At 58.6% G+C, this 24,542-nt stretch overlaps 6 protein-coding genes across 6 annotated transcripts; 4 read left to right on the forward strand and 2 right to left on the reverse strand.

Annotated features, from left to right (window-relative positions):
- The first annotated feature begins 6,016 nt into the window (after positions 1 to 6,016).
- On the forward strand, positions 6,017 to 7,636 carry GGS23DRAFT_225417 (uncharacterized protein). Its single transcript, XM_051511998.1, has 2 exons — positions 6,017 to 6,401; positions 6,488 to 7,636. The coding sequence occupies exons 1-2, from the start codon at positions 6,255 to 6,257 to the stop codon at positions 7,328 to 7,330; spliced, it is 990 nt and encodes a 329-aa protein (XP_051369195.1). The 5' UTR covers positions 6,017 to 6,254; the 3' UTR covers positions 7,331 to 7,636.
- A 1,096-nt stretch (positions 7,637 to 8,732) lies between these two features.
- GGS23DRAFT_599304 (Fructosamine kinase-domain-containing protein) lies at positions 8,733 to 10,794 on the forward strand (the record flags this gene model as incomplete). Its single annotated transcript, XM_051518916.1, has 7 exons — positions 8,733 to 8,814; positions 8,918 to 9,033; positions 9,207 to 9,719; positions 9,845 to 10,049; positions 10,151 to 10,281; positions 10,347 to 10,525; positions 10,668 to 10,794. The coding sequence occupies 7 exons, from the start codon at positions 8,733 to 8,735 to the stop codon at positions 10,792 to 10,794; spliced, it is 1,353 nt and encodes a 450-aa protein (XP_051369196.1).
- A 1,360-nt stretch (positions 10,795 to 12,154) lies between these two features.
- On the forward strand, positions 12,155 to 14,602 carry GGS23DRAFT_606782 (dihydroxy-acid dehydratase; the record flags this gene model as incomplete). Its single annotated transcript, XM_051519948.1, has 5 exons — positions 12,155 to 12,310; positions 12,376 to 12,472; positions 12,788 to 12,895; positions 12,974 to 13,137; positions 13,295 to 14,602. 5 exons carry the CDS (start codon positions 12,155 to 12,157, stop codon positions 14,600 to 14,602), a joined length of 1,833 nt encoding a protein of 610 aa, XP_051369197.1.
- A 332-nt stretch (positions 14,603 to 14,934) lies between these two features.
- GGS23DRAFT_580330 (WD40 repeat-like protein) lies at positions 14,935 to 17,347 on the forward strand. The gene has a single exon (XM_051517119.1). It carries the CDS (start codon positions 15,152 to 15,154, stop codon positions 16,685 to 16,687), a length of 1,536 nt encoding a protein of 511 aa, XP_051369198.1. The 5' UTR covers positions 14,935 to 15,151; the 3' UTR covers positions 16,688 to 17,347.
- Positions 17,348 to 17,862: 515 nt separating this feature from the next.
- Positions 17,863 to 21,744, reverse strand: GGS23DRAFT_225735 (WD40 repeat-like protein). Its single transcript, XM_051511999.1, has 4 exons — positions 21,343 to 21,744; positions 21,032 to 21,195; positions 20,810 to 20,967; positions 17,863 to 20,747 (listed from the first exon to the last, which is right to left on the reverse strand). The coding sequence occupies exons 1-4, from the start codon at positions 21,443 to 21,445 to the stop codon at positions 18,017 to 18,019; spliced, it is 3,156 nt and encodes a 1,051-aa protein (XP_051369199.1). The 5' UTR covers positions 21,446 to 21,744; the 3' UTR covers positions 17,863 to 18,016.
- Positions 21,745 to 22,971: 1,227 nt separating this feature from the next.
- On the reverse strand, positions 22,972 to 24,293 carry GGS23DRAFT_599308 (uncharacterized protein; the record flags this gene model as incomplete). The annotated part of the gene is made up of 2 exons (XM_051518917.1): positions 22,972 to 24,093; positions 24,204 to 24,293. The coding sequence occupies 2 exons, from the start codon at positions 24,291 to 24,293 to the stop codon at positions 22,972 to 22,974; spliced, it is 1,212 nt and encodes a 403-aa protein (XP_051369200.1).
- Positions 24,294 to 24,542: the final 249 nt, after the last annotated feature.

Here is a 24,542-nt window from a genome sequence, read left to right on the forward strand (position 1 = left end):
CTAACCACCTAGCTGCTCTATATAAGTCATGGGGTAGGCTGATGTCCCCCCCCCCCCCCCCCTTCCCCTTCCCCTCACCTCCCCTCTCTTTCATTAATACGTGACGAGGTTTCGGGTCATCTGGTCGTCGACTTCTTCTCCGCAAACACACCTACGTGCCCGTAACAGAAGGGAAAAGAAAGAAGATGGTGACGGGGTCGTCCGGAGGGTGAGGAGACTAAGCCGCAACGGTCGAGCTCTGACGTGAACAAACTCGCTCCATCCCTTGCTTCCTCTCCCGTGTGCGTGTGCGGTGCGCGCCCCATTCAAGTAAGGCAGGGAGGGACCCGGAGCAAGGACAAGACAGGGACCGGCTGAAACTGTGGAGGTAACAGGCTGTCGGAACGCGGTTTTGGAAAGCTCGCGAGTCCCGGATACCCCGGCGGCCATTCGCGGATTTACGATCGACGGTGCGCGATATGCGTGCAATGCGCTATGGCAGACCACTATCGATGCCAGGATAAAAATGCTATAAAATTGGAGTATGCCACCGCAGGCGCATACACGCTATATACACAAGTGCCAAGCAGCGCAGGCGGATATGGGGAAACGGTGTGAGGGCAAAGGCATTGAAGGTGGTAGTGAGGATGACGGTGATGGTGTTGATGTGCATGTACGTAAGGTACATGCATGCATACTTACACACACGAAGTAGAGAGTCAGACATGTACGCGTATGTGGCTCTGTGGGTTAGGGATCTAGACTGATCTCGAAATATCGCAATGTCCACACGCACTCCAACACACCACACACACGGGTAAGGCCCCCTGCACGATATCTATCCCCATCCCCCGGCGTTGGGGACTGATTGGGAAACAACTTTAAATCTAGGCCACCGCGTACCCCAGACCACCCGTAGAAGAGCCTTTCGCCTGCATATAGGTGTGCCCGCGTACCCTGCCCGTCTTGCTTGGACGTGCGCCCCCATCGCTTCCTATGTGTGTAATCGGGATCTGGCGTCTCCTGGCCATCTCGGACCAACTGAAAGAGAAAAAAAAAATCGAGGTGGGCTATGAGGTACGCGTGTACCCAGAGATATCTAGCAAATATATAGATCTCGCGCGGATAGATGCGGGAAAGACAGATATCAGATGGACGGGAGCGGCGGCGACAACTTGTTAGCCGGATCTGGTGACGTTGAGGAGACGCACATTTGCTGGGTGCCCCCCAAACCCCCGTGTTTTCGTCTACCTTGTACTTGCTACGCACGCACGAGTTGAACCACAACCGTTTGAACTAAGTCCAGGACAAGTTTGAAGAAGACTTCGGAGCAGTAATGGGTATGTATGTATGTAGGGAGACAGCCTTGCCGAAGATCCGTTGGCGGACCCGGCGCTGATTGAGATATTATACTCACCTAGTTCTCGCATCGAATGATTTAGGAGACGTTTTTTTGCCTTGTGGCGTGACCGAGGCATGGCCTTTCATTGATCGACTTCCGGCTGGCGATCGCAAGGGGGTATCTGTATCCAGGCAGACATACTCATAGTGCTAAGAATGTTATGAGAATCGCCGAGGGCGTGCTTCGGATCACGGCCCACCTACGATGCGTGGGTAGTAATATCTCGGCAAGCGGCGCCTAGAGTACCAGTATTATAGCCCTCTTCAACACGATATTGTTTCTTACCCAAGAGTAGGAGACCTTCAGACGCCTTGCCGACAACAGCTCTCGGTTGGGGGCCCATCAAGATAGGGAAGCGGGAAAAGAGGCACACCGCGATCGAGGAGAAACGGCAAGGCGTTTTCCGCGCACGTGAAGGCTAGATATCCAGATTATGTCCGTGATTTGCCTGTGCGTACTCATAGGCATGCGGCGGTGACGCACGACTCTCCACGGCGCGGGTGTCAAAAGGTTAGCGGGAACCGTAAGATACCCACTAAGATGGTATGCCTGCTCACGCATTGCCGCGAAGTGTGTACGCAAGAGCGGTTGTGTGGGGGGTGTGAGAGACGTTTCATCAAGGGATAGCTGGTGTTGACCTCGTGACTCCCGACGATGGCAAAAGGACCGTTATTCCGATGACCCATCTCTGAATATCGTCGTCGCTCCTCGCTTAAAAAGGGTCGGTCCTGATAGGTGCGGCACGCTGGCACCTGGTTTCGTCTCTTATCGCCTGGCCCCTGATAATGCTCGGATTTGGGATGACTATGGCGCTCGTTGTTTTGTTCTAGCGGCCGTTTGGATGTTTGGTGGAGAGTCCTTCGGCTAGTCTAGGCCTCCGAGCCCAAAATCTCTCTGTTTCTCGACATTACCAAGATCTGAGGCGGCGGCACAGCAGCACAGTCATATGGCGGTGCGAAGATACGAGGTAGCGACACTTATTTTACGGTAGTGCGCCAGTGGTTGTCTACTCATAGTCTGGCACGGGCGGATCTCGTACTGCCGCCTAAATAAAGGTTGTTGTAGCTGGTGCTGGCCGGGTTTGTTTGTTGAGGTGCTTATCAGATAGACCAGAGGTGGCGTGTCCGATCCCTGTTCGGCTATCAGGGAAACCAGCCCATCTGCGTGTGTATACGCCTCATGTAACGCGGTCGGGGCTTACATACCTAGTTCTCGAGAGATGGTCGTCTTGAATCGGTATCAGAGAATAATAGCGAGACGAGACTTATAGATCGACAGCCACGTTCATTACGCTGACGTGCTCGATCCGCCCATGTTCTCAACCAACCCGAATCGTCAAGACAGGATACCCCTGGCCGAGTTTCAAAGGCGTCGAGCCACCCCGGCGAGCAACAGGGGTCTTGACCTTCTCCTCGAGAGCACCGGGGATCTAGCTCGTCCGTATGAGTATAGTACGCGGTAGCAGGGCCACCGGGTGGTGGAGCGGCCGTCTTTAACTAGGAGAGGACGCTGCGCAGTTGATAATAGTTAGGCAATCATCTTCAGGGAGGTTAAATAGCACCTGAGAACACCTGAGGGGGCGCGCCGCCTCACATAATCTGGATGGACATCCTGCGAACGGCTAACTTGGCGGTTAGGATTGGCGAAGAGGGGTGTGGACCTCAGAGATGATTAAACAAATTAATGAGTAGATTCGGCTCCGTAGGAAATAGACTACCGACTAGCCCAGGCGCAGGGAGGCGTCTATAAATGCATTTTCTTAGTGGTTAAGGAGGGATTGCGGTGGGTGGATGGGTGCACCAGGCCGGTTGCGAAACCGAGGATCGCATACATACGACGTAGTACGTAGATGGAAGGAAAGGTAGAAGCCGGATGGAAACAGACGGGGCGACGGGGCGTTTGGGGCGTGATGTTTTATGAAACTAAACATGACGAGGTCGGCCAAGTCTTGTTGATCCGCCCTGCCGTAGCGAAACCCAGAGAGAGAGAGAGAGGCAGCGTGGGCTATCCGATGGAGGGAGAGGGAGACGGAAACGGAGGTGGAATGGTGTCAGGAAATCTCTCGGCCGAGCAAGAGGTTGCCAGGGATGGCGAAGGCAGAAACAACCTAGGGGAAATGAACGGGGTGCGGATTATGGTAGGGCGTCGAAGTCACTTGACTCGGCGACGTCCAGGTACGAGGGGACCTACCTCAATTATGTCAGAGTTGATGCGGCCAGGGCGTTGTTGCGGCGAAACAGGACTGGGCAGAAGACGTACGTGCCTCTTGTACGTACCTCTTTGATGTACCTCTTTGATGTATGTACCTCTGGATGTTCCGGCGCGTATTGTTCTTGTTCCTCCGCCGCGCCGGCACCGCAGACGGCGCTGCGTTTGTCTTGCGATTAGCTACATGCTAGCTACCTGCGCCTGCCGTACCTGAAACTCTGCAGAGCCGCGGGCGGCCGCACGAAAGAGGAAAGGGGAAGGGGCTCAAAGGGCATGGGTTGGATGGCGTTTCCACGCTGGCGTGTCCTGCGAAGCTAAACGTGCTTATATTAGGTAGGTGCGCTATGTAGCCACGCACGATCTTACGCAGGCGAGGTACTTCGGCCGGGACCCGCGAGCGTTCTTTCCAGGGTGTGCCCTGCAGGGGTCCCAGGCGCACTACGTCGTAGCGGGGTTTGGTGGGGCAATGCCACTACACGGTACGTAGCAATCGAGGTGTGGCCAGGGTCGGTGCGCCCAATAGACACCCCGGTACGGTTTAATAAGCGCGTCTCTGTAACACGGTGAAGCAACGTCCCTTCCCAACCCCGACCGATGTCAAACGTCAAAACATCAAACGTCAAACTCCAAACTCTCGCGACACAGACCCTTTTTTTTTTTCTCTCTTTTCTCTCTTCTTTTTCTCCGGGACGGTCCATTTCCCCATCCCCTCTTCCTCTGCCTCTCTCTCTGGGGCGGGTTCGAAGAGCCGGCTCGCCAGGATAGAAGACAGCAAAAAAAGAAGAAAAAAAAAGAGAGACAGGAGAAAAATAGAAAATAGAAGACAAGAAACTTACGGAGAAGAGGATATATCGAGAGGCGGGGGAGGGGGATCGCCGCGGCGATAATACGCGGGATTACGTGCCTCTGCACCTCTGCGCCTCTCCGCCTCTGCTCGCTTACCTGTTTCGTTGTCCATTATCTACTCACTACACGATCCCATTCCCTATTCCGCACTGCGCGTGCTGCCTATTCCAGACGGGGACCAGCGAGCGAGCGACCTTGTTCTAAATCCGGCCCTCCGCCATAGCGGTCGTTAATAGACCTGTGTGCGTGGTGCGGCAACACCACACATACCTGCTACGTCCACGCCCTGGCGACTTGGATTCCCGGCATCCATGTCCGAGTCGGCTCTCTCTACCTAACCTATGCATGTGTGTGTATGAGTACTATCATCGCTGCCCGCCTCGGCATCTTCCGGCCTTCTCCATGTATACGGAGTCGTCGATTCCCAGCACTAGAGCGGGTGCGGTGCCTCTGTTCCCTGCAACCTGCTTCGGTGACCGCTCTTTTTTTTCCCCTTCTTCCCATTCTACGCGCCCTCGTCGAGACGAACACGACTTGCCATGGGACGGAGCCAGAAAATAAAGCACGTACGTCTTCCCCCCCGGTCTATGTGCCCTGGATCCGAGCGTCTCTGAGGGTCGTACTTTTTTATTCTCCATAATACGCACACATGGCTTCCGACTGGCGTTGCACTGGGCCACTGTACGGCTTGCGCGGTCCGTACGGTCCCCGAAGTGCCAATAGATCACGAGATAGCGTCGCCGAGCATTCCCAAGTAGTTTCAATTTGCGTACAAGGGCGCGGTCCTCGCCTCAACGCTCCCACGCGTGCTTTGGGCGAGAAGGCGTCGAAGTCCTCCCGATGGATATATCCATCTATCGATCGATCTGGAATGGCAGTCGAGCAAGTTGCAATGGCAAACTTCACATCCGTCCTCCGGTCTCCCTCCCTGGCCCAGGCCGGGGGGGTGGCCGTTTTGGATCGGTGGTCGGCGGGAATCCGTTACCAGCCCAGCATCTCGAGCCAAGATTATGCCTCCCGTTCCTGTCGCATCCACCCCATCTCGACCTCTTGATACAAGGTACAGGGAAGAGGAGGACCCTTAGTTGACGAACTATTGGCGAGGTTATTATGGTAGTGTCCACCACCACCCCCCCCCCTCCTGCTCCTCCTGCTCCCCTCCCTCACCCCCCTGGTCGGCACCATCCCCCAGTTCGTCTAGGCTGTGACCCCTGGTCCTTGGCTGGATAACGATGATGCAGAAGCTGCATTATCGTTATTATCCGCCTTTCTTCTCGCCTTCTCTTACTCCTCCCCTTCTGTTTTGTCTCCTCTTTACCACCGCATCGGTTGAGCCACTGCATCGTCCATTAACGCTGTTGCGATTTCGTTTCTTTCTTCGCAGCTAGCGATCACTTTCTTTCATCGCCCAACTGGCTTGGCTGCTTACGCTCTTTTGAATAATTACCTTCGTCGTCGGTGTTATTTGGGTGGTTTTCTGACCTTCCGACTTGCTTCGTTTTTTTCGCTTCCGGTCTCTCAGTCTAAACCCGCCTACCTCTCACGCGAGGACGAGCTCCCACTTCGGATCGCAGGCAGTTCGTTGGGATATCAGTAGTCTGGCACGGCCGTTATCGAATTCGAACGTTCGGCGAAGCAGAAACCCGGTTTTATCCACTCGACGACTTTTTATATTCACAAAATAAACTACTTCGATTCCCAGAGCAGCACGGTCTGCCTATTTTGAAACATACTCTTTTTTCAACCCTTCGATTCGTCAGCAACATCCCGCCCTATTATTTCTCGAACCCCATCGCAACCTAGCTACAAGTTCTGAGACATGATGCCCTCATCGATGCAATTGTCTGCGCCGTCTGGCGTTCCATACACTCCGACGAGCGACGCTCTGGATCGTCACGAGTATGGCATCACGAAAAACCGGAAGCTCGCGTCCACTGGCGGAGGAAGGGCGTGGAGCGAGGATGAGGTGAGTGGGACTCTAGCCTGCGTTCTCCGGCCCAGAGAGGCGACGCGATCCACCCTCGACAGATGCTAATCAGGATCGCGAAATAGGAAGTGTACTTGCTTCAGACTCGTCTCCAGAAGATGCCGTACAAGCACATTGCCGCTCACCTGAAGAAGACTGAGTTGGCGTGCCGCCTTCACTACCACCAGCTTAGCCACGGAAGCAATCGCCGCAAGCGAACCACCTCCGTGTCCTCGGGCTCTTCTACGGGCCATTCGCCGCTCCTGCCGGCTGCTGTTCCGTCGCCCGTCCACGAGCGCTCCCCGCGGGATAACTCGCCGTCCGGGAGCGTCGCAAGCCACGAGCCCGAATCGCCACCTAACTACACGACCTCGATGGTGCAGCTTCCCAGCATCATAACCGGCGCCAATGTTTCGCCTCGCCTGCCCGCCATCTTACCCAAACCAGCTACGATGAGCATTGCGAGTGTTGTCCCCACGCCATCGTGTGGTTATGCGATAGCAGACGCGACCCGGCCGCTGGCGCCATCCCCGTTTCCCCAGCCTCTGTCCATCGACCCGGGTCCTGTCCTCCGCCTCGACTGCTCTCTCCCCGCACCCTCGACTCACGTTGATATCCCTCGGCTCCAGTCCATCTACGCGGCGCACCGATCGTCGTTCTGGGGGACGGTCGCAGCCGAGTACGGCTCGGGCATCAGCCCAATCGTGCTAGAGCAGGCGTGGAAGGCGAGCGTGATCTCCACCAGCGGCCAAACTCCGATAACACCGGTGGCGAGCCCGAACGACCGCGAGAACGTGTACGAGAAGAGTGATAAGACCCGTATCAGCGCCATCCTCGGGATCGACGCCAACCCGCGGAGTCCGAAGGAGAGGGAACTGGTCCGGCGCATGGAGGAAGAAAGAAGCGTCGGCGTGACGACTATCGCGTAGGGGAGCGACCCGGGGATAGCGTTCTGTGTCAAGACTATTTAATCAGGTCCAGCCGCAACGGTGTCGAATCGTGGTTACCAATCCCCGGGGCCGGTCCGAGTCGGCGTTGCTGCTGGCCCGAAACCGAGCTGCCGACCCTATCTTAGCCGCTACGCCCTCGTATATCTTTTAGTTTTTTTTTTCCGTAATGCACCCTTGCCCTTTCAGTTCGCCTCTTTTTAACCCATACATGTCTATTTAAACAGCGCGTGGATAATTCTCTTTTTCACCAATTTTTTTTTCAGGGCACTGCGGCGTGAAAAGGAAGGGGAAGACTGGATTGACCTTGCAGCCCGGACAGAGATTCCACGGGCCGCTTTCTACCTACCCGGAGCGCAAAGATCTCGGGTCGCGGCAGGGGAGATCTGGTGTGGACAAAACCTACTTGGAGTGCTATTCCATATCGACGGAGCGGGGAGCAGAGGTCGGAGAGGGAGAGAGACGATATGAGAGTAAGAAGTGTGACGTGTGCAACGGCCGGTAGCAATGATTTGGATTTTTTTTTTCGCTGTTTTATCATCTAACGTGTAACTCACTATCATGGCTCTGGGAAAGGGATGGCACTGCTTTTCCTATTGCCTGGCATGATTTACGACGCGCCCGCACCCGCGTTTCCTGGGCGAGAACTTTACAGTCCTGTACATTAACAAACACTTGTGGGCGACTTGACAATAGCAGCCCTCGGATGGGAGAGAGGGGAAGAGATCACGGAGCAAAAAAAGGGGGGGGGGGAGAAGGGAATCGTGGGCATCTTTTTGGGGAATGGGAGCTGGCAATTTAAAAAAATTATATTCCCGCCCTCTGGTATTCAGAGCACCGCACATTCGGTGTTCTCTTCTCTCGAGCAGTCGTAGTCCCCAAGTCGATCCGCACACTCTACCTAAGCCCCTAGCACACCCACTAATAAGAGAATGTATTAAGTCAACCAGAGAGCGAGAGAGAGGCGCCCAATGACGGACGGCCCGCCATGCCACCATCACCAACTGCCAGCATTTACTGTTACCGTCGCTACCACCACCCTCATCTACGCCTGCGTCTCTCCCCGGCACACACCTACTACACCGCGTACGCACATACAACACCACGTACATATACGCATGCACCTACCCGCTCCCGCGCCCGCTCCCGCTCCCGCTCCCGCTCCCGCTCCCGCGTCTCGCCCGTCGGCCCGTCCGTTCGTCTGGCTGCCACCACTTACCTACTTTCCTCCCTCCCTCCCTTCCCCTGTATGCATGCGCGCACACGCACACGCACGCATGCACGCATCGTTACACCCACCCGGCCCTGCCCTTTGCCTTCGTCTTCTTTCCCGACCCTTGTCCGCCTCCTCCCCCTCCCCCCTCCCCGGAACGAACGAGCAGGGATGACCACCGTCCCCGCCGAGGCAGCGCGCCGTGTCCCCGACGTCCCGGCCGCCCGCGTCGTGGACCCGGCTGTCGTCGCGGGTACGAGGCCTCCTCCTTCCCTATTGATACCTCCCCCCTTCTCTCTCTCTCTCGCCGGCTCGCTCGCTTTGCTAACGAGGGCCGGCCCCTGCGCGTGCGGCAGAGCTGCCCCCTGGCACGACGGTCCGGGGTCTCGCGCCCCACGGCTCCAGTTTCTGGACGCGGACGGCGCGGCTAGACGCCGAGCGTGACGGCGTGGGCGTCGCGTATTTTCTTAAGGTGGGCGAGTTGTCTCTGGCTTTTGTCTCCATCTTGCGACTTTGCTGCGGCGGGGTCGCGGTGTCCCGGTTCCGTGGAGTTGGGGGAGGGGAATCCTGCATGCTTCCCAAAGGGGACAGGAGAAGAAGAAGAAGAAAAAGAGCGTGCGCGACCCGCTAACGCGCAAGCGACAGACCGCCACCGGCGCCCTCGGTTGTGCCATGATGGAAAGCGAGTTCCGCTGCACCCGCCGTCTACGCCGCGCCGCCGGTGCTACGGATCCGGCGGGCGTGGCCCTGGTCCCGGAGCCGATCGCGTGGGGCACGTACGTTGGAAGTAGCGGTGGCACCGGCAGCAGTAGCCGTAGCGAAGAGGAGGGCAAAGGAGAACATCGAAATAGAAGTCAGGCGAGAGGTCAGGAAGACGAAACGCACTTCCTACTGTGCGAGTTCCGCCCGCTGACGGGCGAGGTCCCGGCGGCAGCCCCGTTCGCAGCGCGCATCGCAGCACTGCACCGGGCCGGAGCGGCGAAGGGTAGTAGTGGCGGGGAAAGAGAAGGAGTTGGCGAGAGCAGGAGGGGGAGGTTCGGATCTGACATCCCGACTTTCCACGGCAACGTGCACGTTGACCACGGCTGGTCCGACTCGTGGGAGGAGTACTTCGCGCGGACGACGCGGGTCCTGCTTGAGATGGAGCGGGCGGCGCGGGTTAGTCTCTTCTGATCTGATCTTCTCTCCCCCGCTCTCTCTACTCGTCTCTCGTACAATATCGATTCCTCCCTCTCCCCCTTGTCGCTCACCTGCTTACTTACTCCGCACCTACCTGCTCTCAGGGCTCCGACGATGAGATCGAGCGGTTGGCGCCGCTCTTCTTCGCGAAGGTGGTCCCGCGGCTGCTGCGGCCGCTCGAGACATGCGGACACGTGCTGCGTCCGACGCTGGTTCACGGCGACCTGTGGGACGGCAATGCGGGCGTGGACGCGCGGACCGGCGCGCCTGTCGTCTTCGACGCGGCGTCGTTCTACGCGCACAACGAGTGTAAGTGGTCGACCGATCGATTCCCGGACCCTACCCGACGCTCGACAAAACATCATCGGCCAAGTGGACAAGTGCTGACCGGCAAACTGACACGCGCGCAGACGACCTCGGCGTTTGGCGGCAGCCCTGGAACAAGCTGAACGCTCCCTACCGCGCCGAGTACCTCAAGCACTTCCCCGCGTCGCCGCCCGAGGCCGACTTCGACGACCGGAACCTCTTATATGCTACGCAAGTTTTTCCCTTGCCCTTGCTTCCCTCCCTTCTGATCCCGCGTTTCTCCCCTGTCTCTCTTTCAAGGAGGCTTGCTGGTTTACACGCGTACTTTCCTACGTCATGCCCGGCCTCTTCGTCTCATATGCACTCCCCGTGCCGCGCATACGCTACGTCCAAGCTGGGATACAACAGCTGACTCACTGTAGCCGAGTCAACATTCTCGACTCGATCTTATACAAGGACGATCCGAGTTACCGGACCATGTATGCTTGTTGTTTCTCGCTCTGCCCCCCTTTCTACCGTCCCCTAGTTGCATGCCGTTATACGCTGTCGCACCCGCGTGCAGATACGCACAGAGAGCTGATAATAAACTAACTAATGTCACCCCTGCTGGCGGGACCCGAGGCTGATCGCTGGCATGCGCGCGCTCGTCGACAAGTTCCCCAGTGGCTTCGATGCGTGGGAGACGGAGCGGGACCGTGGGACGAGACCGGACCCGGCGGAGGGAATTTTGCAGGGTGGCTTGAGATAATCATGGCCCGTAGGTAATATATACATATATATATCGCATAATAAAAGTTGTCATTATTGTTGTTATTGCTTCTTACGATCGGCGTACCGACCGGGAGGCGCAATGCAACTCAACCTCTCTCGTGGCGGGGTTCCGGGAGTTGGGGGCGGTTAATGTGACATCAATCGACCGATTGCTCATTCCGCCTCTGGAGTTCGCTAAGGGACAGCCCTGCTACTGATAGCTTGTCACATGTTTTCAGTGAAAAGGCGCGAAAGTGCGGGCGGCAAGATAAATATATTCCTAAACGCTACGTCGATCTGTTGGTCGTAAATCTCGATCTGTCGTTACCATCGGACGACTAGTGAACGGATCGCCGGTGATACCGCCGCCTCCCCCATCCAGGGCGCCGTCTGTTTCGCCCTATCCGTCCGGTCCCGGAGCTAGTGATCGATGTGGCGTGGATTGAATGGCGAACCCGGCTGGCCCAGACTTTCCGGCCGGTCGTGGTGAGTAAGTGGTGAGCAGAAGAAGTTGTCAGGTAGGCGAGGTGGCCGTGAGTTCACTCGCTCGCCTGCGCATGATGTGGGCCGATGACAGAAACAGGTTATGCGATGTTCGGCCTCGCGTCCTGCATGGCAATATGGGCTAACCTACGAGCTCCACATTGGCCGTCTCCCTGCCCCTCCCCCTCCCTCGCCTTGCTCGCCCTCGTTCTACTTCGCTTCGTTCTACTCCGTGCCGGCCCTCGGCTTCGAGAGAGACAAAGAGGGACCCACGCTTTTACCCCAGGCGAGAGGAGGAAGACGAGTAGCAGGACGTAGAGGTAGAGGCCGGGCTCGAGCTAGACGGCCACAGGGGAGGGAATATTGTGGACTAGACCGGGTTGTTGTCACGACTAACGCCATCCTCCCGACCAGTCGCCTCTCGCGCATTGGAAATAGTTGCTAGTCAGGCATGGGAGGATTTCCCAGTCCGCGCCCGAGTCCCCGCTCCAGCCGGTCATCGCCCCGCCCTCCATTCGATATGGATAGATGTGTTCCCTCTCCTCGAACCGGAATACGTAATGCAGGATGCAAGACGTGTGCGTCCCTAAGGGAAGAAAAAAAAGAGAACCCTTCGAGCAGTAGGCAGGCATCGCCGCCGTTTTACTTTAACCCGAACTCGACCTCGACTCGCTTTACCCCGCAGCAAATAGGGCCGTACTTAAGGACGACGGGTTTGTCTCGGCGTATAGCTTTCGGAATTGTCGAGACTTACGTCTTTCATGACAAGTTCGTGTACTTAAGTAGCTTACAGCCATAGACGTTACACCGGAACTCGTGAATCGACGAGCCGGCTGAGAAGGACAGCCGTTCAACCTTGACGACATCGCTTCAGCATGAGTGGCGCTCCGGAGGCTAACGGGGCCAGCCCCCTCGCCGAGGACCCCAAGTCCGACCCGCAGTATATCCGGTTCAAGTGCCTGCCGCCGGGTGGCCCGTTGAACCGCTGGTCTTCCGCGCTTACGAGGGGCCATGATTTCCCGGGCGCCCAGGTCCGTGTCCTGCCGTCGGCACCCCGAATCCTGCAGAAGCAGGTTCTCTGACACGCGTTTCCTAGGCGATGCTGTATGCTGCTGGCGTCCCGAATCAAGACTTGATGAAGAATGCCCCTCACGTGGGCATCGCGACGGTGTGGTGGGAAGGGAATCCCGTATGTCTTCGCCTTGTCCCTCTACCTCTCCTAGCTCCTATTTTCCAAACCATGTACATGTCGTTGGTTATATCGGCTGGGAAAGCTGGACATTCCATGAGAGCGGGAGCGGAGACCTGTCCCTAATTACTTATAAATATTGACCTCATCTTCTTAGTGCAAGTAAGTGGAATCCGCCTGCAGTATGGTTGTGACGGGTCGACCGCTCACAGCTCTTGTCGCCGACGCTAATAACGACCGCCGCAGTACACATCGTGAGTGGGCATATGTAGCTTGTGGAGGCTGTATTTTCACATCGGGAGAATACTAACTGGGATAGTCCTCGAACTTGGGAAGATCGTCAAGAGGACGGTAGAGAAGCAGAAGATGCTGGCGTGGCAGTACAACGCCGTAGGTGTATCGGATGGCATCACTATGGGCCACCAAGGTTCGATCCGAATCCTCACCTCTGCCGCTTTCCCTTCTCTGTCGTATTGGCTACGTCGCTAAAAACTCGCCGGCATAGGCATGCGATTTTCCCTTCAAACTCGTGACCTCATTGCCGATAGCATCGAGACGGTTACCTGTGCCCAGCACCACGACGCCAACATTTCAATCCCCGGTTGTGACAAGAACATGCCCGGTGTCATCATGGCGGCGGTACGCCATAACCGGCCTTTCATAATGATCGTAAGTCAACGTTTGCTCTTGCTCATAGCCGACGTGGATATTCACTCGGGCTCGTCAAGGATTCTTATTCGGCCTCTGGCCCGCGGCGTGGGAGTGCTGGTCCCTCTTCTGCCAAAGGGAGTCGTCGCGTATCCTCCAACTTACCTGAAAATTTTAGTACGGTGGGACCATTAAAAAGGGGTATTCGAGCCTCTTAGAACGCGACGTGAATATCAGTACTTGCTATGAGGCCGCGGGAGCCCTCACCTACAACCGGCTCCACGCCAAGACTAACCCAGGCGCCGAGGGTCGAACTCCGAGTGATGTGCTATCGGATCTGGAGCGTCATTCTTGCCCCGGTTCCGGCGCCTGTGGCGGTATGTACACCGCCAACACGATGGCAACAGCCATCGAAGCCATGGGCTTTACTCTTCCCGGGTCATCTTCCTACCCAGCCGAGTCTCCGGAGAAGGCCCGCGAATGTGAACGCGTGGCCGAGACCATCAAAACGACGATGGAGAAAGATATCCGCCCGCGGGATCTGTTAACGAGAGAATCGCTCGAGAACGCTCTAGTCGTTACGATGATACTCGGCGGTTCGACGAACGGCGTGCTACACTTCCTAGCCATGGCGAATTCGGCCGAGGTGCCGCTGAGTCTGGAAGACATCGACAGGGTTAGTAACAAGACACCCTTCTTGGCGGACCTGGCGCCCAGCGGGAAGTACATGATGGAAGACCTGTACAAGATCGGGGGCACGCCGGCGGTGTTGAAAATGCTCATCGCGGCTGGCTTGATCAACGGAAATATCCCGACGGTGACGGGCCGGACGCTGGCTGAAAACGTTGCCGACTGGCCGAGCCTGCCGCCGGACCAGAAGATAATACGACCCCTATCGGACCCGATCAAGGAGACGGGCCACATCAGAGTGCTGCGGGGGAATTTTGCTCCCGGAGGCGCGGTGGCTAAGATTACCGGCAAGGAAGGGCTGAGCTTCACAGGAAAGGCGCGGGTGTTCAATAAGGAACACGGACTCGACGAAGCCCTATCTCGCGGCGAGATCCCGCGAGACGAGAACTTGGTCCTGATAGTGCGCTACGAGGGGCCTCGTGGCGGTCCGGGCATGCCGGAGCAGCTGAGGGCCTCGGCTGCAATCATGGGCGCAGGTCTCAGGAACATCGCGCTGGTAACGGACGGCAGATACAGCGGCGCGAGCCACGGCTTCATCGTCGGCCACGTGACGCCCGAGGCAGCCCGAGGCGGGCCGATCGCGCTAGTCAAGGACGGAGACACGATCGTGATCGACGCCGTCGCGAACCGGATCGACATCACCAACGTCACGGACCAGGAATTGGAGGAGAGGCGGAAGGCGTGGAAACCGCCGGTGCCGACGGTGAGGAGGGGTGTCTTGGCTAAGTACGCACGACTGGTCGGGGACGCGAGCCACGGCGCCGTTACGGACCAGTGGAATGAGGACGAAGACTAGAATAGACGGTGATTAATCGTGGACGGGAGCGAGTGTTAAATGAGAAAAGACGCCAGGGCGAAGAGTAGAAAATACGGACAGGTAGGTACCTAGGTAGGCTGTCGGACAGAATATCTTCAAACGTCAACCCATAGACCGTACATGTAAGGTGCTTGCATGTGGCTTGTGACATGGTCCAGCCACAGACTGACGCAGAATCTGATTAGGTAAAGGGACAAGGTACCTACAAGCCACAAATCGCGGGGTAGGTATCGCAGCATCTATTTTGGGTAGCCGGAATACATTCAGGGACATGGGGGGTGCCACCGGGAGGTGGAGGAAGTTGAAGGCGCCAAAAAAAAGTGAAAAGTTGGAAAATAAAAGAAACTTAGGTAAAATAAAATAAAATAAAAATAGCAATAATTGAATTCACTTCGCAGATCTCTCCCGTCCATCATCCTCGACAGCTTGGCCTAACTCACCTTACGCCGTATCCCCTCTCTCCGAAAACATACCTACCGGCCGGACGGCGAATCGACAACGCACGAGAATCACACACACATCCGTCCCATGTCCAAGCGCCTGGCAGAATCCGACCACGGGGGTCGCCCCCTCAAAGGAGGCGGCCGCCCTGAGCCGATGGACGTGGACAACAAGGAGATGGGCGAGTTCGAGGACGAGTTTGAAGACGAGTTCGAGAGCGAGGACGAGATATTCGAGGCCGGCGTCGACGGCAGACCTGACGCCGAGCGCGAGGCCGAAGAGCGCGCCGCGGCCGCGGCCGCAGCAGCATCCGGCGCTATGGACGTCGACAACGGCACCTTCATCGTCGGCCGCAACAAGCTCGAGGACGGCCAGCACCTCACCCCCGACCTGGGCACCTACGAGATGTTCCACAGCCTCAGCACGCCCTGGCCCTGCCTGTCCTTCGACATTGTCCGCGACCGGCTCGGCGACGGCCGCGAGAAGGCGTACCCGGCCGTCATGTACACCGTCGCCGGCACCCAGGCCGAGAGCGGCCGCGCGAAGGAGAACCAGCTGATGGTGATGAAGTTCAGCGGCCTGAGCCGCACGCAGCGGGGCGACGGCGACGACTCCGAGTCCGACGACGACGAGGACGCCGACGAGGACGCCGACCCCATCCTCGAGTCCAAGTCCATCCCGCTGGCCTCGACGACGAACCGCATCCGCTGCCACCAGATCCCCTCGGACGACCCGTCGCGGCCGCCCACCACGCTGACCGCGACCATGACCGAGTCCGCCCACGTGTTCATCCACGACGTGACGCCGCACCTGGCCTCGTTCGACAGCCCGGGCGCGGTAGTGGCGCCGCCGCAGAACAAGTCGCTCTCGACGGTGCGCGCGCACAAGTCGGAGGGCTACGCGCTCGACTGGTCGCCGCTCGCGGCCGGCGGCAAGCTCCTCACCGGCGACAACGACGGGCTCATCTACGTGACGACGCGCACCGACGGCGGCGGCTGGGTCACGGACACGCGCGCCTTCCAGGGCCACACCGGCAGCGTCGAGGAGATCCAGTGGAGCCCCCAGGAGGCGTCCGTGTTCGCGTCGGCGTCGAGCGACGGCACCGTGCGCGTCTGGGACGTGCGCAGCAAGAGCCGCCGGCCGGCCCTCACCGTGCGCGCGAGCGCCACCGACGTCAACGTCATGTCGTGGTCGCGGCTGACGACGCACCTGCTGGCCACGGGCGCCGAGGACGGCGTGTGGGCGGTGTGGGACCTGCGGCAGTGGAAGGCGGCGGGGGCGCAGGCGAGCAGCAGCAGCAGCAGCCCGGTCGCGAGCTTCGCCTACCACCGCGACCAGATCACGAGCGTCGAGTGGCACCCGACGGACGACAGCATGGTGGCGGTGGCGGCGGCCGACCACAAGGTGACGCTGTGGGATCTGTCGGTCGAGATCGACGACGAGGAGAGCAAGGACACGGCCGGCGTCAAGGACATGCCGCCGCAGCTGCTGTTCGAGCACATCTCGGAGCACGCCAAGGAGGTCCACTGGCACCCCCAGATCCCCGGCACCCTCGTCGCGACCGGCCAGGAGTTCAGCATCTTCCGCCCGATACCCGTCGTCTACGGAATCCACGGGAAGTGAAGAAGTGGGCGCTTGCGTGTGTAGGTACATGGAAAACGGAATTATGAGCAACACGAGGACGCGCGAGGCGAGCACTCCTGTTTTTTCTCTTGTCTCTCTCCCCCTCTATTTGCAGAGGAGGGGAGTTACTTGGACTAGACTTTCACGTTGAACCAGAGAAAAACAGAAGGAAATGAAAAGGGGCCACTTCTCCCTCCCCCCGTTGCGGGCCATAGCATCCGCCTGCTTCTAGGATGTAAGCACCTTTGCACAGCATAGTACGGCCTCCATATTTCCACCCGTCTAAGTAGATAGGTAGTTCTTTGCGCCTCAGCTCTGGCCGCCATAGACGCGGCATTCCTACCTAGGTAATTTATACAGCTCGCGGCGGCGAAGCTAGGCTACAAGGACGTCGTCCACGCCCCTCCGCGTCCCGCACTCCCTCGCGCGTAGTAGCAGAGGTCCCCAACCTACCCGTTCGCACCCCCCCAGATGCGGCCCGAGCCGACGTCGAGGCTCTGTACGCCGTGTGCGCGCGTCCGTATTGCTTCCTATGCGTGACACGGCCCGGCTAGATACGCTCCGCCACGCTCCCGGCCATCGCAGCCGGAAACGCTATCCTGATCCGCCGCCGCAAACTTCCCCACCCCACAGCCGCCACCCAGAACAGGCTCTCTGGCGCGTCGCAGCGTCGCGGCCGCTGAGCTCAGCCACGCGCTGACGCGGTGCCGCTGTCCCGTCTTACCCGCTCCCCCCCTCAATGGCGTCCGTCGCCTGCCCCAGCAGCCGCGCGTGCGTGGCCCCATCTGTGCAGCTGGCAAGCTCGCAGGTAGACGCGTCCCCAAGCCGAGGAGGGGCTAGTGCCCGCCCTCCCGATGGATCGATGGATGGACGCAGGGTAGGAATCGTAGGGCGTGCGTCGCTGGGAGATACGTATATACATATTTATGTGAGCTGGCATGTGCCCCCGGCCTTCGCGGCTACTCGCATCCGCTGAGGAGATAAAGTAAATAAAATAAAATAAAAACACCGCCGTATAGGTAGGTGTATATATATATTTTTCTCAGCAGCCGCACGTGGTATATCCGCCCCCTGCCTTTCCCGTCTTCCCTTCCGTATCCCGTGTTATCCAGGTGTATATATATTCCCATATTTCCCTGTCTCTTCCCCCTTCCCCCTTCCTACCCCTATTCCTTCCCCTCCCCTCTTCTTCCGCAGCGACGTCCTGTCGTTCGAATAAATAATAATTAACAGCCCCAAGCATCCCCTCTCCACCCCTGTCGACACACACTCTCTCGGAGAGAAAGCCGACACACAACAGGGATGAGACGACGATCCGCGCAGCAGGGCTCACGCCTCCACACCAACTAACCTCCCGCACCGTCCGCAGTGCAGTCGCTGCCTTTGGCGCCCCGGTACCTTCTTAGCGCGGAAGTCCCTGCTGCCACACGCCGAACACCGCATATCCTCGCCGTCTTCCTCCTCTCCTCTCGACACCTCCTTGCTCCGGCGACCGACAACCACCGCCCCAGGCCTAGCCGACGACGGAGTAGACAAGAGGCGAGCGGATGGAGGGTCGAGGGCAGGAGTAGGGTGAGGAGGGAGTAGGGATGGTGCCAGTCGGCCCTGGCCCTGACCACGGCCCTCCACGCCCTGGTCTGGAGTCGATGGGCGCGGGGACGCTTGGTGTTGATGGTTTTGATGGTGCTGATGGTGCTGCTGCTGCTGCAAGAGCACGCTAGCCGGTACGCTCCGTCGTCGATCCGCCTTCTTCTCCTGTGCGGCACCGCCCTTACTCGCCGCCGCGGCGGTATCCGCCTCCACCCCCATGCTTTTCCTCCGATCGCTCTTCGCCGAGTCGTCAGTGTGCCCTCCGTTCGAGTAGCTTATTGGCAACACTGTAGAACCACCGCTGCTGCCGTCGCCGGGCCCACCGCCCCGCAGCTGCCCAACGTTGCGCCACCGGTTTAGGCCCCGGAGCGAGTAGCCTGACAGGCGCTCGGGTCGCCGCTCACCACCACCACCGCCGTGACTGTCGTGGTCCGCCTCGTTGTCGAGTGGTCGTAGGGAGAAGCTCGGCGTTGGAGGTAGCGTTGTGGTCGTCGTAGTGGTCGTGGATGGTCCGGTTCGATTCGTCTGCACGCTGAGCGTGGGGCTCGCGTACGGCCGCCCCCCGCCGGGATTGGTGGTAGGGTTCGAGGTGGGGGCGTTGGCAGGTGTGCCACGGCTGGCCTTCCCGGGCGACAGTGATCGCTCGCTGCGTGTCGGTGTCGAGAATATGAGCGAGACAGGGCGCCCGCCGCTAGCGTTATGGTGGTGGTGATGCCCCCCCTCGACACCGTGGCGCCACGTGTTGATACGGTCCTGGAAGATTCCTGTGGGTGGCTGCGTGAGCGAGCTGCGCCGTGAGTGCGGGTCCCGGCTGCTGGCGCTGAGCCGTGTGATCACGCTGCCGGTGCGGCCGAGCAGGCCGTCGCGCCCGATTTTCTTCGAGAAGGTCGAACCAGTCTCCCAGGTGTCGTGCCGGCGCTTCGTGAAGGCGCAGTCCTGCCGGAAGACCTTGATGAGACCTGAATGGTCCGCGGTCACAATGATGTTGCCGTCGTAGTGCGTCGAGCGGGCGATGAAGCCCGGAGACTCGTCCGGCTTCTTGATATTGCCCGATATCTCGGGCTGCACATCCTGCGACTCGAGCGTCTGCGTCGCCGACTCCTCCTCTTTGCTCAACAGAGTCACGGGCGGCGGGTTGCAGAGCGTGAATATGGGGTCGCCGGACGATTGCAGTAACTGCCGCGTGGCTGTCGGGGCGAAGATGGCTCCCGTGACAATGTCCGAGTGAGCCTCGAAATACTCGCAGGGACGCTTCTCTCTGTTCTCGGACAATCTCGCGCTAGTCGACCATATAAACGCTCTTTTATCCTCGCTCCCGCACAGGATGTAACTTCCGTCATCGCTGAAGGTGGCCCTGATTTGGCTACACGCGTTTTCGTGGCCCTTGAGCTTCAACTCGAGGTTCTTATCCCCTAAGTCGTAGATCCGGATTCGGGAGTCGTTCGAGGTGATGAGCACCTTCACCGACCCGTCCGGCGCGTCTGGAGGGAACTTCATCGTTTCGATGCCGGTGATTTTGCTTCCCTTCGCGTTCTTGCCGCGGGACGATCGCACGTGGATTTGCGTCTGGTACTTGAGTCCCTCGGTCTCGTAGAAGACGCAGAACCCATTTAAGCAGCCGGCTATCGCGGTCCTCCCGTCGGGAGAAAACCCAACGGCCGTGATGAAATCGGATAATTGGCTCGAGTAGGCGACGGCCTTGTCGGGTATACTCCACAGACGCAGGAAGAAGTCGAGGGACCCGGCCAAGAAAAACCTGTCATCTCGAGGGTGGAAGGCGATGGACGTGACAAAGTCCTTGTGCTTGAAGGTGCACAGACACTCTTGCCTGCTTATGTGCCACAGTCGGACGGTCTTATCCATTGACGAAGAGAGAAGAAAATTATTCTTGCTCCAGCTAAGGTCGAGGATCTCGCCGACGTGGCCGGTGAATTCTCGAACCGGCTTCTTGCGGAAGATAGGCGCGCTCAAGCGCTCCTCCTTCCCGTTCGCAGCATTCTCCTCCTCTTCGTACGCCTCCCGGTCTTCCTGCGTCGCGATGACCGCCCATATGCGCACGACCCGGTCCCGACCGCCGGTGGCGAGATATTTGCCATCCTTGCTGAACTCGACAGCCCATATCGGACCACCCAGCTTCGGCTCATCCTTGTCAGATCCCTGATACCCTTCCGCCCCGTCGGCAGCTTTTGCTTGGTCGTCTTGAAAGGGGTTCCGCGTCCCGGCCAGTTCCTGCGCGAGGAACATTCGATCGAACTCCTTGACTTTCTTGTTCTGCGCCCTGACCCTGATATACCGTGGCGGCTCCTTATGGTGGGGGATATAGCCACCGGCGCCAATAGTAGAGGAAAAGGCGACGGCGTTCGCGCCCTCGGTCCTCAGCTCGCTGATCTCGGATTCGCTGTCCTGGATCCTGCCATCCTTCTTCTTTCCGCCGATTATGCTTAGACGGCTGAGAAACGAACCCCCTTTCCTAGTAGACATGGGGCCGTTAGCGTATCGTTTCTTTGTAAGGAAGCCTAACACGAAGCATACTTCTTCTCTTTGGACGGGTCGATCTGCGGAACTGATTGCCAAACCGGGTGATCAGAGGAGAGGCGAGGCAGCGCATCGTTGCCGGGGCTGTCGGGGCGTCCGGAAGTACGAAATCTCGCGGTAAGGGTACGGTCGGTGTTGGTTCTTACGAATATGTGCTAGAATTGGTCGCAGGTTAGCCTAGCGCTCCCTCGAGACGCTGGCAGGGTGAGATGGGCGTACATGAGATAAGGGATCGATGGCTGGGGAATTCGTCATTTGCGATGACGCCGTCTTTGCGCCGCTTTCGGCATCCTTCCTGTCCTTCGCCTCTCTTCCCGCCGTGTCTTTGCGCGACAGTTTCGTGAGGCTCCTCCTTCCAGAGGCCAGGATAGAGGTGCTGGTACCTAGCCAATAATGCATCGCATCAGTGGGAGCAGTTTCAGAGTGGGCGATGATGACTTGGGAAGGATGGCGAGTTGATAGCCAGAAGGGGAAGAAAAAACAACCCAAAAAAAAACCGAAGAGCAAAAGACCGCGACTCGTAGGCGTACCTGGATCCTCGGAGGACGTCGGTGACCTGGCTAGATCACGCGGCGGCTCTGGGTCTTCTTGACGAGGACGCGCGCCCTCGGTGACCGGCGGAGAGGTCGACATCTTCCATTCTGCAGGCGCGACCGACCCCAGGTCAACTAGAGACGAAGGAGGACGTCCGATGGTGGTGGAGGGATCGCCGAGCCGATTGTGTCGTTGATGGGAGAAGGGAGAGGGGGGGATAGGTGGTGTAGGAACCGAGGCACCTGAAGAACAAGCGAGATCACAAGACCCGGGACATGACCGGGTTATGAGACGGTGGGCTTCGGAGGAAATCGCTGTCGCGGCGCGCGTGTTTATCGTAGAGTATTTCGGGAGCAGAAGCCAGGTGATGGGCGAGGCTCGGCCGGGTGGCAAAGCAGAGGGCGTAGCGTGGTTTTCGTTGAGACTCCGTCAGATCCGGGAGGGTCAAAGGAACGAATAAGCTGCCCGAAGATTCCGTCTCAGCAATCTCTAAGCATCCGGCGCCGTTCTCAAGCACGAATGGCCAGTAGGGACAAGGACTACGGGGGTATCATGGGGGAGTGAGGGATGAATAACGGCAGAAGCGACAGCAAGGCTGGTGCATCCTTTTCCTCCGCCTCTTCTTTCGGGGGAGACGCATATGCGTAGGGGAGCTCGAAGCGGCGCAAGCATGATAGGGCCAAGATCGAAAGATAGCGATGGCACGCAACGCCACGCCAAGATGCCATGGTCCAAGAGAGGAAGACTCCTCGACGAAAGGGGAATATGGGGGGAATCGTTCGCACGCGACCCAGGTGGAGCAGAAAACGGACCCCATCCAGCTGCGGCCAGGGGCCTATCTTGGTAATCCGAGCGCAGGTCTCGACAAGGCCAAATACGGGCTCTGCCAGGCAGGGTACGAGCTAGCGTCCCGAGGTACCTGCGGAGGCATACGAGCGAGTTACGGACGCCGACTCAACGCGGGTGCGGTAAAGGTACCCAAAGTACCTAACGGCGTAAAACGGGGCAAAACGGTACGCAACCGTGGGCGGCGGTAGAATGACGTAGGTACCCGGATAGGTAGGTAGGCAGGTATCCTGAAGTCCACTTTTGAAGCTTTCCTCGAGGTACGTCATGCCCTCTCCCCTCTAGACGCGCCCGTTGGGGCCGCGTGCCCGTTCGACGGCTTACCAGTCCTGCGGAACGTGTTGCTAGGCATGGTGTCGGCCCTGACCTCGACCTCGACGGCGCCCCGGGGTAGGCAGGTAAGTACCTTTGGCTATTCCCTCCGTAGCGGCTTGCACTTAGGTATAAATTGCATCGGCCTACCTCAACAGCTGTCTGTCTTGTAGTAATCCTCCGCACACATCTACGCTTCCCACCGCTCCACAGGTTGCAGGTACATAATAGCGAATCGCTGTAGCTCTGAATCAGCGTCGGTGATATTGTGTCGGACCAAGAAGGACTGACTGCCCCGATAACCCGCCTATCCTGGTCGGCCCCGCCGCCATCCCTGCGTGCGTCAGAAGCCATGAATCGCTGAGACGAACCCCCACCACCACCTAATTCGCTGTGCGGGGGTGCGCGCTTGTTTTATTAAATTGTAGGCAGCTCGTTCATGTCCGCGTTCGGGTCACGCCGAGACTTCATATGACCGTGTCCTCTCCACCCTCGCCTCCCCCTTCCGCCGCCGCGTCCTCGTCCTCGTCCTCGTCTAGATCCGGCATGGGGTAGGTTAGGACGGCGGCTATGCCGCCCAGGGCCTCCAGCCGCTGGCCGCTCTCGTGATCGCTGCTCAGTATCCTCGCCTCGCCTCCGTCCTCCTTAACCTTATCTACCATCGCGACGTACTTCTTCCGCGTCGCGATGTCCATGCTCCGGAACAGCGAGTTGTTGACCAGCAAGACGCCCCCTCCCCTGCCGACGGCGCCCTCACGCACCGCGCGCTCGACTGGCGCCACGCCGTACCACGCCCGGCCGTCGTCGCGCCGCAGCTTCTCGAAGAACTCGTCCATGAACCGCGTCTCCTTGGAGAACTTCATGTCCTTCATCGTCGCCGTCACCTCGGCGCTCTTGAGGATCTCGTTCAGGCTGTGCAGGTGCCCCGAGCTCGAGTGCACCACCGTCGCCCCCTTGGCCATGGCCATCATGGCCTTGTCGCCCCTCCGCGTGCCCTCGTCGGATACGTACTTCTTGAAGTCCCCCGCGACGAACCCTGGGCTGGCCAGCAGCAGCGGCCGGGGCACGGAGCAGTCTATGCTGCGGACGAGCGTGGATAGGGTCTTGTCGAAGAATCGCCTCATGCCCGAATCCTGGTCCGAGCTGGCCGACCGCTTCTTAGGAATGGTGCTCTCGACCCTCTGCTTGAGGACGGTGCGGTACTCGGTGATGAGACAGATGTTGGCGAGGCCCTCCTGCATCACGACGGCAGCGACGGCGCCGTCTTTGTCCTGCCTCAGCGCGTCGGAGAGAGTCTCCCTCGCCACCGAGTCCCAGCCGTACTGCTTCCATATGGTAAACGGGCGGTTGAGCTCGAGGTCGAGGGTGTGATATTGGCCGAGGCTGACGAAGTTGTTCTCCTTGATGACGGTGCCGGAGACGTGCAGTTGCGACGCGGCCGGGTCGAAGAAGGTCGACGTGACGCGTATGGTCAATTCGGTGTGAACCCGCTCGGACATGGTGCTACCGGTCTTGGACTCGGTGGTTACCTTTCGGATCGCGTGGGCCTTGATCACATCTTGGGGGCCGATCAGATTGTTGGCATGCCACTGGGCGAAGAGGCAGCATAATTAGACGGGTTAGCTCTATGTAGATGCTGACAAGTTGTCGGACGTGGCATACGCTCGGGACGATAGGGATGTATGGTAGGTAGGCTTACCATGTCCTCTGGGTCGATGGGGAGGAGAGTCACGCTTCCCTCGCCGATCTCGTCCAGGCGCTGCGACGACTTGGACCCGACGAGCTGCATGGCCGGTGGTAGGGGAGGAGGAGCACTGGAGGTTGGCCACTGTCAGTTTGAACACCTCGCTACGCGCTATCCAAAGTGGCAACCGATAAGTTTTATAACCCAGCGTAGCGACGCAGTAAAAAGATTGTCGATGGTTCTTCTGCTCGCCCGTTCGCGATAGCCAACCTCCGAAGGATAGTAAGGAATTAGATGTCGTTAGGTGAGAGACACTTTTTGGTGATAGCAGGCCGGTATATTCGTCAATCACAT

The sequence above is a fragment of the Durotheca rogersii genome, assembly GCF_024521655.1.
Source record: "Durotheca rogersii strain YMJ 92031201 chromosome Unknown GGS23scaffold_23, whole genome shotgun sequence".
NCBI lineage: Eukaryota > Fungi > Ascomycota > Sordariomycetes > Xylariales > Xylariaceae > Durotheca > Durotheca rogersii.